This window comes from Scylla paramamosain, chromosome 6 (assembly GCF_035594125.1).
Source record: "Scylla paramamosain isolate STU-SP2022 chromosome 6, ASM3559412v1, whole genome shotgun sequence".
NCBI classification, from domain to species: Eukaryota; Metazoa; Arthropoda; class Malacostraca; order Decapoda; family Portunidae; genus Scylla; species Scylla paramamosain.
The window spans coordinates 24,880,277-24,899,496 of NC_087156.1; the positions used below are offsets into that span (position 1 = coordinate 24,880,277).

A 19,220-nucleotide genomic window follows, 5' to 3' on the forward strand; every position below is an offset into this window, starting at 1 on the left:
CAGGTCTGGTTCAGGTCTGAATGTGGCGGCGGCTAATGGCGTGGCGGCGGACAGGTCTGTGGCGCTGGTGGTGGACGGTGGAGACAAATTTGAATTTGTTTTCCTCAGACCAGTTTCGATAAACTCTTCTGTTTTTCTTGCCTTGTTTCATCCTTCTTTCATTGAGTGCGGTTACGTAATTGTAAGAGTAACTTGTCCCTTATATCAGCATAATCTGAGGAAGCTGTGATACGTGATCGGATGTTTGACTGTGAAAGGCAACGCAACCAGGTAAGTTCAGATTCTGAGACGAGATGATGGATGTTTTCGGCGATGCGACAAGACAACTGCTGGACATTTAAGTTCAATGTTTGAAGCTGAAGTGATAAAAGTATATCAGGCTTCTGGCTGAGTCATCAAGTCCGTGTGGTGTTAGGTGTTATTTTATGCACGAGGGGCAAAGCGAAATAAACTATCCACAGGTGTGACGTAGACTCAGGGGTGCAGGAGGGCGAGGGAGGCACAGGCCCGCTCGTCTCCCCGGAGTGTCACCTGCCCCGCGCCCCGCCCCTCGCCACTGAATATAAACATGAGCGCCTCCGATCCTGTTGCACCGGCGGCTATACATAAACAACAAAGTGTAGGTCGAGCCGGTGTAAAGCGTCATCTCGTACCTCATGACAGTCGCTGGGAGAATATAAGCAGGCTCGCCCGTAGGCCTCGTCCTCGGCGTGTGAGGCTCTGAGGAGGCTTATGTACGAATAGTAAACTCAAAAAATTGTGCGGTTTCCTTTTTTTCTCCACACATACATGTAGGTCGTGAGCCCTGCCTCTAGTAGTGAAGTGCACTATGTGTTTGTCTGTGCTTCAAGGTGTACGTGTTCTGTGCCGCGTCTTGTCTTGCGAGATTTTGAGCATCCCCTGCCGCGTGCCATCTCCCACCTCTTGTCAAAACTACCTTCCGCAGGCTCATCTGTCATCGTCACCACCTTCAGCTACACTGCCGCCTCCACCGCCACACGATTATATCATTATCAGCTCGTGACTAATTCAACAACCGCCATCAACAGTAATCTTCACTTTTGCTGCTACCATCACCACCACATCTACCATAATAGCAAAGCAACAACAACAACAACAACAACAACAACAACAACAACAACAACATTACTGCTTCAAGTTAAATTTCATAGTCATACCTGAAAAATTAATACCTACAGTGTATATGGACGTGGTATCTGGTAACACACACACACACACACACACACACACACACACACACGCACACATCTCTAATAAAAAGAAAAAATTATCAATATAAAAGAAATAAGGCAAGAACTCTAACAGGACAAAACACACAGCTGGAGGAAACAAGAACTGGGCCACGACGTACACATACCCGCCGGCACCACCACCACCACCACCACCACCACACCACCACCTGCCGCCGCCGCCGCCGCTGCCACAGCCACACCCACAGAAACTCAACCTAAAGGACCAAAGAAAAAAACATCGATAATTAACTTACCTTGCCGGGATAAAAACGCCAGAAGCCAATCATAGGTGAAAACACTTCTTCTGTATTGCTCCCAATACCACCACCACCTCCTCCTCCTCCTCCTCCTCCTCCTCCTCCTCCTCTCAGCGATCCCTACCGCCAGTCTTCCATCAGTGCCTCTCACCTTTGTCTAGCCGATCCATCACACCTGGCTCACACCTGACTCACCGGCCTGACCATATCACTAGTCCTTCACTCATTAACTCACCCTGTGTGTGTGTGTGTGTGTGTGTGTGTGTGTGTGTGTGTGTGTATACGCAGGCCTATCCTGCATGTGTACAGTCTCTACTGACTGTCGGCTGGAGCTGGTATACAAAGGCTCCGAAGCTGCGGACATGTTGTGTGCGCTTTAAGGCCTAAAGGTCAGTGAGCAAAATTGGCTCAGGCTAATCTATAAACGGTGAAAAGTGTTTATACACAAATTCCCGGCAAAAAGAAAAAAAAAATCTTTCGTGATCGAAAAGCAGAGTGCAGGGCGGCACTTCGCGCCGGTGTGATTTGTGCCGTTGACGTTTGATGAGCTGCGGGTTGGTCATGACACAGAGCTCACGTGTCCCTCGCACTACGAAACTTGGCTGACCACGCACCGCCATCCACCCCACGTGTGACTTTAATCGTCGCATCTGAACTGGATTTTTGTTACTATAGATCCAATGGACTCCTCCTAGTCATAGTAGGGAAATTTTGGAAACGAAAAGGACATTCTTTTGTCTTCTTTTATTCGCTCGTCAATGCCTGATGTATCGACCAGCATGAGAGAGACAACTCCCGGCCACGCTGGGGCCAGCCCTGTCTGTCCAAGTAAACTTGCAGAACAAAGCGGCTCCGGCCTGGCCGCCGCCGAGCACGGGCAAAAGCCTAACAGCAAACATACTTCCTGGAGCGACGAGCGTCTCTCTGGGGACGAGAGAGAGAGAGAGAGAGAGAGAGAGAGAGAGAGAGAGAGAGAGAGAGAGAGAGAGAGAGAGAGAGAGAGAGAGAGATGCTGGATCCCAGTCATCAAATACACTGCCCCTAACTGAATTATGAAAAAAGTAACTCCTGGGTGTAAAACAGAACGCTTAATTGCCGCCACTGATGCTCTGCTCGGTGTACTTGTTTTGACACTCAGTAGGAATTAAGTGATATTGAAAATAAAATCTGTAATATCCAAAATATACATTTTCCGTAGTTTTAATGAAATTGGGTATTTTATGAAACGTGCATACATCAATCACGTTCATCAGCATAGCATCATTAAAGCGAGAGAAGGCGTCACCAACGTAACCCGCATTATAAACCAAAGCTACAGGGAGCAAATCCAAGCGTCGCGTATGCCCCTATTGGGTCAACGACACTAGTCGGGGTTGGAGGTGCGAGAGCTGAGGAGGTACGAGAGACGGGAAGGAAGAAGTGCATCTAAGACGGGCGTAATGCCACCAGCGTGAGTGATGAGTGGCTGGGTACTCTTGCCGACACTATCTGAATTAGAAGGAGCTGGTTTATGAATTCATAGGAAGCTTCGCATATAAAAAAGACATCAACACAGCCACAATGTGTGTATCTCTCACAAGGCGACGCAGTGCAGTATCAGCCACCACAAGCCTGAGCTGGATCGAAATTGTTTCTAGATAACAAATTCAGTACACGAGTAATCAGCAGGAGCCTTGCTAGCCACCTAGAGTCCCTGAGCGACGGCCGGCGAGGGAGGAAAGAGGCAGGGAGGGAGGGAGGAAGGGATCAGCCGAGCATTAGGGCTGTAATCGACTTTTACAGCGCCCCGACGACTATGCCTTTACGTCACTGTGATGCCTTCCTCAAATACCGCCCGCCTGCCCCGCGCTCTCCCCCTTTCCTCTCCGACCAACCCTATCCTCGCGACTCCTTCAAGCTTCCTCGCTCTTTTCCATTCCGCAAAGTTCACTGTGGCTGGTACTCTTAAGCTCTGTTGTCACGAAGGACAGTGCTGTGCGTCGCTGCTTCCAATAAGCCAAGAATAGATGACAGTGACGGGGGAGTCAGGCTGCGTGTCACAGTGATTGGTATGAAAGTCAGACAGGTAAGAACCTCCGAGTACTGGATGACGCAGGAGAAGAGAAAATGAACCGAAAGACTGGCTGAAGAGTAAAAAGGTGAACAACTTGGTTAGTGTTCATACGCTTCAACGAATTTAGAGTTATGATACAGATATGTAGATAGATTGGATAGAGATAAATAGATAGACAGATGAATGGATAGATAACAAGTTAAACACATCGGATGAATACGCGTACTAAGAGACAACAATCAGAGGGGCAAGCAGGCAGGCAGATAAACAGAGAGACAGCCAGATACAGGTAATATTAGACAAGCCAGCTCAGTCTCCCGGTGCACATCTCCGAGCCTGCATGCGGCTTAAGTCCTTTTATTTTATTTTTTTTTTCCTTTTCTTTTCTTTCGTTTCGTGTCTACGTCCTTTACATTTATTTTGTCATTTTTTTTCATTCATTAACCGGCTTTTCATTTCCTTTGTTTCTGTAACTTTTTGCTTACTTTTATCAAGGTATGTGTGTGTGTGTGTGTTTGTGTGTGTGTGTGTGTGTGTGTGTGTGTGTGTGTGTGTGTGTGTGTGTGTGTGTGTGTGTGTGTGTGTGTGTGTGTTTCTGTCTGTTCGGTCTTTAAAACCTGCACGATTAGCAAGCACAACACTCCTGTCTGGCGATGCTTCCCTTTAAAGACTTCAATATGCAAGTCACATAAACGGCGCTAGTTCAGTTGTGATTTATTAGTCATTGGTATCTAAGATCAGCGTTATGGATACATAATGGAAAGAGTAGAAATACAAACCAGAATAATAAAAATATTAATAAGTGAATAAAGTAGGTAAATAATGAAATAGGTAAATCTGTGAAATACAGAAAAAAAAAGGAAAAAGATACGCAAACATCACGAAGAAGGAAAAAAAACACCGTGATTTAAACATCGCCGTTCAAGCCACAAAAGCGCACATGAACACCATTCCGGAAACGTAAAATGGAACACCCGCACTAGCGTACAATGCCGCGTCCCCAGAGTCGCAGAGGCGCAGTCTGGTGCAGCTACACGGAGCGTGGGTGGCGGAGCACGGCGGAGGGCAGGGCCTTACGCGTAATGTATTCACTGCTGACCACACCGCTGACCTCAGACAACAGAGGGCGTGCTTCTGATGTATACACCTGCGTGCGTGCCTGTCCACTTTCAGTATTTGACAGCGCTGGCCGGCTAGTAGACAGCAGCAGGCGACCCGCTGTGTACATCTCATTCAGCTTAAGGGATATTCATAATTCTGTCTACTTCCTCCTGGAGAAGGAACACATTCTATGAGCCTTGACTCGACAGATAGTCGGTGCGTCAGAACTACAGGAAAAATATTGAATAGACGTGTGAAACCTTTGTACTTTATGTAAATTGTATATTGCTTAAACTTTCTTTGTATCGTTCATCGGCTTCGAAACTGAACCGAAGCGATGTGACTATTTCAGTGCATTGACATATTTTGTGTGACTATAATATTTCCTCACAAATTGCATTTGTTATGCCTACATACTCGTCCATTAACACTTTCATAATCCTAATCACCACTACATCCACCGCCGTAACAACATCATCAACAACAACAACATCTACAATGATAATAATAATGACACCAGTAATAATGAGAAACGTGCAAACAGGAAATATATAAATTGTCAAAGTAACAATACAGCAAATACACACACACACACACACACACACACACACACACACACACACACACACACACACACACACACACACACACACACACACACACACACACACACACACACACACACACACACACACACACACACACACACACATGGAAGAGGCAATACAAAGACGGTTCAGTCAACAAAGACAACGTTAGGCAGCTACACACACAGAGGCAACAGAAAAAATGCAGCACCACTCCAGATCGTAATGTCTCGGCGGAGTTAGCAGCAGCAGCAACGGCTGATCGAGATTAGCAAATCTTAATTAAACGAACCCGATTTGTCCGGCCACATAAATCTCTGGCAGAGACCATTATCACGGCCCCTCCTTGCGTCTCCCCTCCACACTCTCTCTCTCTCTCTCTCTCTCTCTCTCTCTCTCTCTCTCTCTCTCTCTCTCTCTCTCTCTCTCTCTCTCTCTCTCTCTCTCGTCGTCAAATATGTACCAGAAGGGATATAAATCAGTACATTCATAGTTATGTTAGAAAAGTGGAGCCGCGCATCTGATTGGAGCAGGAGTCATCTACGTAAGAATAAGGAGTGGAAGTAAGCGAAAGAAGAAGAATGACAACGATGCACTAAGGAATCCTGTAGACCGACAAACAAAACTCCAGTACCACTTTTTTATGGGTCAGGCTACTTTTTTACCGAACTCTGGCCTCCTATTATTTTTTTTTCCTTTTTTATTTCTTTCTCTTTCTTCTTGTTCCAACACCACCAGCATCTCCAGACGGCCAGACACAATAGCAATATCCACAAATACCGCCAATGAGGAGTCTCCAAAGCTTAAGAAAATCGAACGCGGTGCCCTGAAGGGATCCTGTCTTATCTTACGATCAGTGTGCGAGTACAGCGCCTCTATCCCAACCTCCCCGCACTGATTTGGACGGTGACTGCGCAGAGAATGTACGTAATCAAGATGTTCCTGTGATGGGCAAGTCTTACCATGGCAGGAAATCAACACGCATGAGGAAGAAATAAGAGAAGAAGAAGAAAAAAAAACAGCAAAATAAGCTTCTCCATCAGTGACAACAACAACAACAACAACAACAACAACAACAAATAAGTAAAGTATTTAAGAAAGGAGAAAAATGAGGAAAAACAAGTAGTCGTCTTCAAGAACAACGACAACAACAATAACAACAGCAACGTGGACGACGACGGGGACGTTGAAAACAAGAACAAAAAGAACGGCAACAACAATAATTATAACATCAACATCTACAACGACAACAACAACAACAACAACAACAACAACAACAGTACCAACAATGACGACAAAAAAAAAAGACGAAAAGAAAAAAAAAAAGCAGAAGAAAGCAGGACGCAGAGAATATGATGAGCCGCAGTGGTCTTTGTTCATTACCCAGGAAGCGGTCACTGGTCTTCGATAAGGGGCGAGATAAATACGTGTTTCTCCTGCCTTATCTGCTGGCCCTCCCGCCAAGGTGCTCAGCCAAACTCATTTCCTCTCCCGCGAACTGAGTCTCACTACCTGCTGGGGTCCCGGGCGGCGGCGGTAGCGAAGGGGGAGGGGGAGGCTTGATCCCTGTCCCCTGTCTCCCAGTTGCTGTGGGATAATTGTTGAGGAAGGAATAAAAACAGTTTAATATTTCCTTTAATTAATAAGAGTCGTGCAGTAATGGTAAGTTGTAATTAGCGTTCAAGAAAGCTAGTTCACAAGTGTATAATTGTACAGTTTGTGTGACTTAATGAAGCTTGTTAATGAGTATTTGGCTAATCGGCTTCTTTCCTCTGCTTTCTTTCTTTGCCTCTCTCTTGTTTTTTTTTCTTTCTCTTCAATCTCTGCTTTGTACCAATTTATTTTTTTAACTTCTCATGTTTACCTTTCTCTTTTTATTCCTTTACTATATATACTTCCTCCTCCTCCTCCTCTCGTTGCATCTTTTTTGCTCTATTTTTTTTTTTTTCGCTTCCAGCTTCTCATTTTTTTTTTTCTATTGAATATTTATAAATGCTAAAACCGTATTTATGAGTGTCTTACGGACAAACTCACTGATTTTAATTGCACCTCCATTCATTACTTTCTTTTCTTCGTCTGCCGTTCAGTGTTTTTAGCTTAAGAATTTTTTTACCGTGTTTCTTTTTATTAAATTCAACTTGGGTCTTACTTTTTAGTCCTCCCTTGCCTCTTTAACGTCTCCCGCACGCTTGGCTTCTTCCTATCTCTCTCTCTCTCTCTCTCTCTCTCTCTCTCTCTCTCTCTCTCTCTCTCTCTCTCTCTCTCTCTCTCTCTCTCTCTCTCCACCCTTCTCCCCTCGCTCCTCACCCCGCCCCGCCCACCAATGATCAAGGAACAGGACTATAAAAGCGAATCATCGACTCATTTCATTCCCTCACACTGGATGCTTTCTAGATTATTGTACTAGTCTCTCTCTCTCTCTCTCTCTCTCTCTCTCTCTCTCTCTCTCTCTCTCTCTCTCTCTCTCTCTCTCTCTCTCTCTCTCTCTCTCATGCGTGGGTGAAAAAGAGGCCTTTGCTCACTCATCTATCCTGAATCTTGTATTTTAGCACTGAATATATGTAATCTCTGCTTGAAGGGAGTTACACACTGAATCTTTTACTGGAGATGCCTCGTTAGCTTTACGGAGAGATTTACTTATTTATACTTCCTTTTCTGTGTGTGTGTGTGTGTGTGTGTGTGTGTGTGTAATCTCTCTTTCCTCCATGCAACCTATGAACGATACGTGATGACAGGAAATAAATACTTTGTAGCACTGTATTGTTTCCCGAGGTGACGCTTACCCCAGACTGGAACGCGGGAGACCTCTAGTGGCGAGATGATGCGGTAGCGAGACTGGCATGTTTGGTAAGGCTGGCTGAGGTGAGGCAGCGTGAGGTAAGATGTTGTGTGGCTCTGGCAAGTACGTAGCCGCCGCTGTGAGTGTTGCTGGTGGCGGCGCCGTGGAGGGGTGGCGGTGATCTAGTGGCCACGTTCAGCTTCCTTCATTACCGACTAATCTACCGAGGAGGGGGAGGGAGACGAGGAGAAAGGAGATGAGAACGCGAGGTCGTGTCGGGAGGGAAAAAAAAAAAAGAAAGAGAAAAATATCAGGAAAGAGAGACGCTCAGAAGAATGGTAGCAGGGAAAAGAGGGAAAAAATAATAAAATGGAAAGTGTTGGACATCTGAACCTTGAAGTAAAACTGATGAGAGTACCAGACCATAAAGATAATTGAAAGGATCTGGTCGCGAGAGAGAGAGAGAGAGGGAGAAAGAGAGAGAGAGAGAGAGAGAGAGAGAGAGAGAGAGAGAGAGAGAGAGAGAGAGAGAGAGAGAGAGAGAGAGAGAGAGAGAGCCAGGTCCAGGACAAAAGTAACTGACAAAAAATTAAAAAAGAAAATAAAAAAAAAAGGCAGGCGGGAGAAGAGGAGCATGAGAGAGTCTGGTAGGGGAGGAAACAAGTGGGAACCAGCGGTAGGGAAGGAGGGTTGAGGAGGAGAGAACAGTAAGGTGCCGAACTGGAAACACTCGCCATTGAAAAGAACCGTCGCTGACCACCATGAAATTGAATCATAAACTACTAATAGCTTATTTAAGGTGACTGAAACCCTGAAATGGGGATAGAAGATGATGAAGTGTCCGGGAGAAGGAAGAGGAGGAGGAGGAGGAAGAGGAGGAGTAGGATGAAGAAAATGAAGATGAGAAAGCAAGGAGAAAAGGAGCGTAAGAAGATTGAGAAGTAGGAAAAGGAGGAGCAGAGCGGAGGAACAAACTGTGTAACGCGGTCAGGGAGAGGAATGTCTGACTCGACGCTGCACGATCAAGATAATTATGTTGACTTCCCTCGGCCGGGAGTCGATAGGAGGAGGAGGAGGAGGCGGAAGTTGGAAAAAAAATTACGAACACTTTGGGAAACACGCCGTGGGAGGTGGAAGGCAAGTATGGGATGCGAGGCAGACCTGTGAGAGGAAGGCGGCGGGTACAGGGAGTGGCAAGCAGACGGAGGGGAATGAAACGAGAGGTCGAGGCAGATTGGGGAAGAGGATGTCTTTCAATATTATCTATTCCATCCACTCTACAGGCCAAAGTGGACTGTTCTCTTTGTCTAATCTTTATCCACACACCACTGCCAGTGCCTGTCAGCCACACCACTAGAGCGGTTGATCACATCACCGACTAGTGAGTGTTGCGGCACGGGCCCAAGTGTTGCAGGGCCGTGGAGTCATTCATTCATCGGCCCATCGGTGTCCACGCTGCGTTTAGAGCCAGCCAGCGAACGATCCCTGGCAACCTCGAGGCGCTTATATCACTGTCTACAACACTGTCACTTGATAATTAAAGAATTGGTGATGTCTGGCTGAGACTTTGTTTTATGGTGAGAAAGGAAACTTAAACAATGATCTTACACACCTATCCGTCTTCTCGCGCCTCGCAACACGCAGTTCACAGTGTTGATCTCAGCGTACTGAGAACATGCAGTATAATAACAAATCAAATTTTTAAAGATGGTATAATTTTCTGCATAGACAAATGTGGTGTTACTCACTCCTGCCGCAGTACTGTTCCCAGCCTGCTGCTGCTGCTGCTGCTGGAGGTCCCAGTGTACGTACGTCTGGGAGGCTTGGGGGATCGATTCTGTGCAGGCGGGTTGTCGCTGCAAACACAAGCCACGTTTCTCATTTTCTTCCTTTTTCCACTATTTCCCGAAATAAAGTTAGCTTTAAATTCGCGAACGTCATGAGTGATTCTTTGCCAGTCGTTTGTTTACTTGAATTTTTAATCGTCTCTCATTTCCTCGTATCTTTTCTTTGTTTAGTCTGTTTAGGTTCGAACATACTTGTTATGGTTGTAATGGCGATATGCGCTTTTAAATATGAGTAAATTGCCGCCAAGTTGCAAGCCTCAGAGGAACATTATAACGGAGGAGTTTCAGCCGTTTCGAACCGTCAGACGAACAGGTCAGCCCAGCCACACAGGGTGGGTGAGAGATGAGTATCAAGCGTGAAGAAGAATGGTGCGGTGCAGAGCCTTGCGACAGTTGATTAGTTTGAGTACCCGCCTCATACTTTCTTTTTTTTTTCATCCTAACTTGTATAGAAAAATTGTATAAACTTATTCTAGTTTTAAAAATACAATTAAAAAAAATAAAATTAATAACTAGACTTTTCAAGTAGCGGACACAGTATTCCTGACGAGGAAACACAGTCTCCCAGGTTTCACGTACACGCAGCAGTGTTTTAGGCCCAGTGTGATTTCCAGCATAGATATTTCACAGGAAGATGTGCGCAAACCCTCTGCCTCATTCCTTCCCTGGCATGCGGCAAACCACCTGTGACTTCCTTTGTGGTTGAAGGCGCACAAGGCAGTAGAGAAACAATCTTGCAATCACCCATGTCTGTGATGAAGCAGCTTGCATTCTACACTTTATGCCAGCAACTCTATTCAGCAGAACCAGCGAGTGGGCGCGGCAGAATCCTGGGGCGCTTAACTAATCCACTTGCGATATTTCACATGACTGCCCAGCGGGAGGTGTTTTTTTTTTTTTTCCACTTGTTTTATGTGGAAACACGTGCACGCAAAAAAAAATAAATAAATAAAAAATCTCTAGCTCTTACAGTTAAGGAAATCCAGCTGATCTGATGGGAGAGGGACGGTGTTCATTTTCCATATACTAACACGAGTGACGATGGCAACACGGTGATGGTGGAGTGGATCTGCAGTAGTAGAAGTGGTGGTGGCGGTGGTGATGGTGGTGGTCAGTGTCGGCAGGTCTGTGGTAGAACCCGTGGAAGAGATTGGCCGCCGATGTGTGATATCTGACAAATGTCGTCCACTGATTGAAGGAAGCCTGACCCCCCCCTTCTTACTACTGTCTTCCCTCCTCGCTTCCCTTCTCTCTCTCTCTCTCTCTCTCTCTCTCTCTCTCTCTCTCTCTCTCTCTCTCTCTCTCTCTCTCTCTCTCTCTCTCTCTCTCTCTGAAGCACACACACAGTTCCAGACAACGCGTGCGGATGGCTGCATGTATTTTTACTCTACACTGAATATTACAAGTCTTGGTGTAAATTGAAAACAGTGCGTCGAGTGTCTTGTCCGTGGTCTTTTATTTCCCTCGTCAAGAGCACCTCATTCGTTAAACACACACGCAGAGTAATCAGTCTTTCCAGTGCACTGTGACTTTACTCCTCTTACATTCTGGTAATTTCAAGTTTTAAAGACGCAGTTGAAAGCGGAGGTCACAATCGCAAGTGAAGGCATGCAGGACTGCAGGGAAGTAGTGCATGCTGTTTGTCACTTTGTTGGATTACATCGAATTAGAGATGAATAAGCAACACATAACCACGTCCCATCTTTATGAAAATACAACTGTGTGATTCTCGTGACGTGTTTTGAAACATGAATGTGCCACAAGTGAGAGTAAAATAGAACCTTTCTTTTCTAACTGTGGTGGTGTGCGAGGCTCCTGATGGAAGAGCTGACTGGTGGCACTAAGCAGCAATGAGTGATGGGGTGAGGCAAGCAGATTTCTATAAAGCGAGCTGAAACATCCCACACCCTTATTTTCAGTTTTCTTTCTACAGTACACAAATGTTCAATCTTGCAAAAACGCATTTTGTTTACATAAACTAAGATCAGTTCGTATGTCCTGAACTGCACTTAATTAACAAGAGTAGTAGTCGGTGTTGCCCCAAACGGATGCAGCATCGTTCAGCGTCACTACGTCTGAAGGCGCCACTCCCTGATGCCCTTCATGGTGGCTGACTCAGTTAATTACACTCTAATGTTCTAAGCTCGGTATCCACCCGCTCCCCCAAATCCAAAGTTGATTTTATTCTCGCTTCAAGTCGTCCCGGACGGTGAAAATTGTCAGCCTCGTCATGCGTTTTACATGAACGCGACAGAACAAAATACAGCCTTTGTTTTATCTCTGGAGCACAACCTTGATGCTGCAGCGTGCCGCGCCTGTTCAGGATTTACATAATGCATGGCACAACATATACCACATCGATCTAGATCTGAACCGAGCACAACTCTGATTTTCTGTTGTTCTAACCGTTTTACATCGCTTTTATCATTTTTAATTATATTTACGTAAATAAATAAAAACGTAAATAAAATAAAAACGACCTCAAAATTCAAACCAATCGCAATAAAAGCAACAACTAAGTTCAAATTTATCCTATGAAATGTTATATTCGTGAAGGAAAGTAAGTCAATGAATGCGCAGCCTGGCGACCGAAGACCAATCCCGTGGTTCGTGGACTGCTGGTAGTGTATTTAGTGAATAGTGTCTTCGTGAATTCCCGCCAGGAAGTACTGTCGTCACCTTTGTCTGGCCGCGTTTCAGGTCGTCACGAGGAACTTGGCGGCGATGTCAGTTTCCATTCCATCCAGTGTGATGGCAAGAAAGGCTTTCCATTGATTAGATAAACTGGATTTGCTACTAATTGATCCTGTGGTAATGACAATTTTAGCTGACTGGGAGTTAAGTTTTTTATATACATTTATATAATCTACTCCTGGTAGTGTAAGGGCAGGATAAAAATAAGAATTATCTGTTTTATCCGGACGAAAAATAAGTCACGTTTAATAAATAGACAGTAAAGGAAATTTTGAAGTGAAGTAAAGAAGCGCTGTGCTGTCGCCTACAGAGATGGACGTCATGGCCTCGGTTTCCGCTATTCCCAAAGACTGTGAGCCGAACGTCAATTGAAATATGGAGTTCAAATGTAGGCGTCACAGAGAAAGATATTATTATTATATAAATACATGAAATATTCATTCCTATGGATGAGCTGACGTACGAACAGTACTAATATAATAATGAGTGAGCCGCCACCAACGCACCTGCCAATATGATAAACCATTCATGCCACATATGAGAATACTGCTGCACTCACAATGATGAAATCCGCTGCAAAAACTTATCTACAAATACACTAAGATTAATTTTCCTATCTACTATACAAAGCTCGTGTTCGCACAGAATAAAACAGCACATGCTATTCAAAAGAAAACATCTATCTTAAACGGATAATGACAGTCATCCTCTGTGTCACTTGACTCCAAACCATCCATGGCATTACGACTCAGGAGTTGTTACGATAGTGTTGTGAAAAGTGTCACTCCGTGGATTCGACCCAGGATAATAATGACATGTACCCGAGTTATTGTAGCACGACTCTTTCCAGTAGCCAGTCATAATGGTTGTGGGAGTGATGTGGAGGGGAATACCCGTGTTCTTGCCGTTTTTCATTCGGAAGGAAAGTTAAAAAAAAAAAAAAAAAAACATTGTTCCTCCAGACTTCTAGTCTATAGACAGCAAAGGCGCACGACACTATCTCAGCGACAGGAGGCATCCTTGGCTTGGCTACGTACAATTTGTTGAGACGGGAACCAGCCACAAAAGGAGCCATCTTTCAATCTATCAGATAACAAATGGGAAATTAATATAGAAGAGATCACATATGTTGTATTTCACTTTTTTTTTTGTATTAATATTTATTCATAGTCATGGCGCTACCTGTGGTGGTAATGATGATGACCGATGTGCCCTTTACTGAACACTATCCGCTGTTGGCAGCAGATGAGCGCTTTGGCACCGCCGCCAATCGAATAACACAAAAAGGCCAATTTAGATATACAAAGATTAAATTATAATTAAACATTTCAGGAACATAAGAGAATAAAAACATTAGTAAATTACTGGTGGGAGGGTGTGTGTGTGTGTGTGTGTGTGTGTGTGTGTGTGTGTGTGTGTGTGTGTGTGTGTGTGTGTGTGTGTGTGTGTGTGTGTGTGTGTGTGTGTGTGTGTGTGTGTGTGTGTGGAGAGAGAGAGAGAGAGAGAGAGAGAGAGAGAGAGAGAGAGAGAGAGAGAGAGAGAGAGAGAGAGATTCTTCATTTATGACAATGAAACTATAATATTATTGTGACTCATAAACTAAAGAAATTGCTCTTCCACTTTCAGCTACTCGCTTGATAAAAACACAGCTAGAAGCAGACACTACATTAAGTAAGAATGAGAGGACGAGGAAAACTTGTACAGGAGTAGCTTTATGGAAGACGGCAAGCACCACACCTACGCACCAAGTGTTGAAGCAACCCGCACCTCTTGCCGCTCTTTATTGAGTGATGAATCTTTTAAATCACAAGCGTTGCCAGCGTCGGTACCGTCTTGGGAAGGAAAAAAGTTCAAGTTTAGCTATTTCAAAATGTTCAATTAGCTGAACATCAATGGGAGGGAAAAATGTTGGATATTATTATTATTATCATTATTGTAAACATCATCGAAAGCTCACAGAAAGTATTAGCTGATTAATAATTTATAACACTCACGATGGGAGAGCCATGTGGAGGGGGGAGTGGCGGATGTGCCAGACACAGAGACACCCTCCATCTCCCTCCTCCTCCGTGCCAGCCTGCTGTGGATGACAATGAGGGGAATCATGGTGGGTGCCTGGACGCGATTGATCAATGGACTTGTGGACAGTGTGTCGTAACGTCGCATCAACTGACATGGCGCCGGAAATAATAAAACAGCAAGGGACAATGGCAAGAGATAATAAAGTTCAATGACGTTATACATAAAACAACTAACCAGATAAAATGGAATGAAAGTGACAGGGGAGAGCAACGCGTGAGTGGAGTGGGTTACAGTGAGGCACCTCGGAAAGAGCAAATTATAGAAGAGCAAGCAAGTGTTCTCCCATCTGTCGACCTGAGTGATTGCTCTGTGCGCTGCAACAACAGATTCATAAGGCGCCGCATGTAGTGTTCTAGAATTTTGATAGGAATACATACATACATACATACATATATACATGCATGCATACATATATGCATACATACATACATACATACATACATACATACATACATAAAACAATATAAAATGAGAAAACAAAACAAGGCAAGCCTGGATGCGGGAGACGCTTGAAATGGAGCTGGGTGACTGATTGACTGATTGGTTGATTGGTTGATGGGTCTGTTCATCCCGCACCGCAATGTCATTGGTCATATAGCGCCGCGTCAGTCAAATAACGTTAAAATGGTTAATGTATTAAAAACTACAAAAAAATAAAATAAAGAAATTAAAACTATGAATGAAGCTATTAAACGATACATTTTGAAACCAGACAGAGGCGATAGGCAAGATGAACTTTCTGTACTTTAAACCACCTACTTCTTGTCTCATGCAGAGTGGCACGGCGAGACTCACAGGAGGGCACGTCTTAATCAGGTTGTTAGTGTTGAGTCATTAGGGAGCTTTAAAAGAAGATAAGATTATGGATGGAGATGATAAGTAGAAATAGTTAGGTAAGCATGTTTCATACAGTGACTGTCACATGTAGACCTGATGGCTTCTTGCTGTTTCTCTTTTCTTAGGTTTTTGTTCTTATGTCTTTATGAGATGGACGGAGGCTGTTCGGTTGTTTCCCTGTATATTTAACGCATCCTTAGTCTTTACTATTTTCTTTTTTTCTCTCTTTTTTTTTCCCTCGTCAAATCTGCTGAACTATCATTAGCCTCAACGCAGAAATGGGAACGTGATCTACCTTGCTTATGAAGAAAAAACTGAAGCGTAAAATTATAATTTCCGGCGATGACTTACGGGTCGTTGCTGCAGCGGGATGATCCTGACTCACTTCCTGTTAGATAAAAGATCCATACCTGAATGATTTCTGGTGCTGGTAGGATTATATATATATATATATATATATATATATATATATATATATATATATATATATATATATATATATATATATATATATATATATATATATATATATATATATATTACCAAAGGCGATGCATTTACCGTGTCAGCACCCCGGCATTTATTATTTTTTTTCCCGCACCCTTTCCTTCCTTGGTGGACATTTTCGAAAGGGGAATATTATCACCTCAAAATCTATCTATAATAAATTTGTCCTATACACTTCAAAAATCGACATTTAGCAGCTTTTTCCATCAATTTCACAATCCCAGGCCTGTCCATTATGCTCAATTATCCATTCTCGTATTGTGTGTGCGTGATAACACACAAACACACACACACACACACACACACACACACACACACACACACACACACACACACACACACACACAAACTAATACAATGCAGAAGAATACAACGTCAACACCTAAATAGTTTTCACAAGGGGAGGCTTTACTTTCAGTGGAGGCGTAGCTACACGAATTCTCTTGTTCCAGCATCGTATGTGTAGATTATATGGTATTATCATTACATTTTACTATATAATGTTTTGCATTTTTTTTTTTTTTTTTTCATATTCATTCGAATTTGTGAGATACGCCTGTGGCAGGTACAAGGACGGAAATTAAGATTGCAATTGGATAGATCAGAACTGCAGTAGTAGTAGTAGTAGTAGTAGTAGTAGTAGTAGTAGTAGTAGTAGTAGTAGTAGCAGTGGTTGCAGTAGTAGCACCCTCTAACACGCCGCCCCTTTCCACAGTGCCGCCCAACATCGTGGACGGCAAGACCTCCGGGGACGTGATGGTGCAGGAGGGCGCCAACATCACCCTGGAGTGCAGCGCCACCGGCACGCCCATGCCCACCATCACCTGGCGCCGCGAGGACCACATGAAGATCAACCTCAACAAGACGTATCGAGGTGTGTGTGTGTGTGTGTGTGTGTGTGTGTGTGTGTGTGTGTGTGTGTGTGTGTGTGTGTGTGTGTGTGTGTGTGCTGTTTAGTTAGTATCAAGGCGAGTGGGGTGGGGAGATCATAAATAAAGATGGCCAGAACTAAATTTAAAATAAAGCTTTAAATTTTCATTGTCGAAGTAAATCTCTGAAGGACTTTGATAAATTCATTCCAGAGTTTATGGGGAATTAAATAAGATAAATACAGTAAAGAAAACTGTTCTTCAGATTAATTTCCATAACTAGCAATTGATGAAGACGAAGACCGTCATTATTTCGTAATAGTTCTTCCGCAGTTAACAAACTATTCAAGCCTTCGTCTCCCAGTGATGTAAGAGATGCACATAAGAGAAACCGTCAGAGCAATATTTAAAACAATTGTTGGGATGATCCCTTGATGTGCTTTATAAACACACCAATTCACATCGACGGACTAAACGAAACCTGCAAAGGAACACACGGGAAAGCCCAAAACACGTACTAAAATCATCAGAAACACACACACACACACACATCATAATACATTAACACCTCCCTGATCTTGTTTCCCGCCAGTCATGGAACACACAGGACCGAAGCTGCACCTGGCACGGGTAAGCAGGATGGACATGGCCGCCTACCTGTGCATCGCCCGCAATGGTGTCCCGCCCATCGTCAGCAAGAGGATGCAAGTCAGCGTCGACTGTGAGTGTCACCTTCTCTCGCTGAGTCGCCAAACCCACTCACCCACCCAGTCTGTTATTCATCCTGAGATTCACTACATGTCCTGCACTACAACGGTTTCCTGTTGACCTAGCTCACTACCTTTACTTGTGTCCACTCACCACTACCACCGCCATTAACTGAAAACTCTCATACTCCCTCTCCCTCTCCATAGTAATGTGTTTTGCTTCTCAGTCTTAGTAATTTTGCTGTGGCCCCCTTCACTTTTTCTTTTCGTGGTTTGGTAGCAGTGAAATGCCTTATTTTGGAGTTTGTATGTACATTTATAATCCATCCACACCACACCAGGCACACCAAACGAGTTTCAACAGCGGAGGCACCAAGCCAGTTTTAGTTAGTGGATTCATGTTTCTTTCTTTTACGATGAGCGTGGCACACACACACACACACACACACACACACACTGCACTTACCGGCGTTAGAAGAACCTCAGCCTCGATCAGACTACTCCAGGTAGTCTCGCAACTTTACGACCAATAATTTGAAACGAGAACGGCCATCTCAGTAATTGGGAAATTTCTTTCACCCTCTATACAGTTCTTTGTTACCAGGGTTAGGGGAGCCCTGGCACTGCGGCGGCGTCACCTGCCAAGTCTGGTGTCCTCACGCCTCCACTAGGTAGTGGCGGAGGCGACAACGCAACGACCCCCAGCAACACGGTGGTTCGCCAGCTGCCACATAGTCTTTGCTGCAGGTTTGCTGTGGAGTGTGATGCTAGGATACTTTTGCTGAAATGAGAATGAAATATATGATAAACTTTCCTGATGGTCAGTTTTGTGAAACAAGAAACACAGAACGTGCACAACAGTTATAAAGTTACGCCAATTATTGAAGACCGCACTTGCTGGTGATGTGTACGTGACGGAATACGAAATTGGTGACAACAGTTGTGAAACCTGCAATCACCGCGCCACATTCTGCAAACCACGGCAACGCTATATCTGCCATCTACCCACAAACTCGGACACAGCCGAACACTGGTCGTCGGATCCAAGTTGAATTGTTCATGTTACACCTCGTGCGTCGTCTGATATTAGATTGTTTGTGATATGTTTTGAAAAGTTACGAGTTGTTCTTTATGTTAGGCCAGTGTCTAGAACGTAAGTCTAGGAAATATCATCACTAACGGAGAGGGGGAAGAAATCCTGCCGGAAATGACCCGGAAAAAACAAACTACAATACTAAAACAACGTACAAGAATTCCGAGATTTATGAAGTTTCGAGTCATAACTTTTGTAGTGTCCTCCTGAAAACTTTCATCTCCGTTTATCATTCCAGTGACTGTTGTGTTGCCATCGCATCTTACCCGCACTCAACATGATCATATCCTCTATCCTCCATCCACTATCCACTCACAGAACAGATTTCTATCCACCCACTCAACCTCACCACTTAGCTGGACAGTAGTGCCCTGCTTACGTAGCTCCACTTCATAGTATCATTTCACCAGACTAACACAGGAATTACCATAGTACTTTGATTATACAATTCTTTGGGAAATGTATAAGTCATTCAGACTAAAGACTTTTTGTAAATGTGGGCATTATATGAGTTTTGCTTATCGATCCACGTCACAGCTGCCTTACCTCCTCTC

The 19,220-nt window shown here is 44.2% G+C and overlaps 1 protein-coding gene across 1 annotated transcript in view; it reads left to right on the top strand.

Annotated features, from left to right (window-relative positions):
- LOC135101469 (lachesin-like) overlaps positions 1-19,220 on the top strand; it is a 149,352-nt gene that overhangs the window by 121,176 nt on the left and 8,956 nt on the right. The window contains exons 3-4 of the mRNA XM_064005454.1: positions 16,713-16,871; positions 17,459-17,587. Of these exons, the coding sequence (XP_063861524.1) occupies positions 16,713-16,871; positions 17,459-17,587 (288 nt within the window). The remainder of the gene's footprint in view (positions 1-16,712; positions 16,872-17,458; positions 17,588-19,220) is intronic.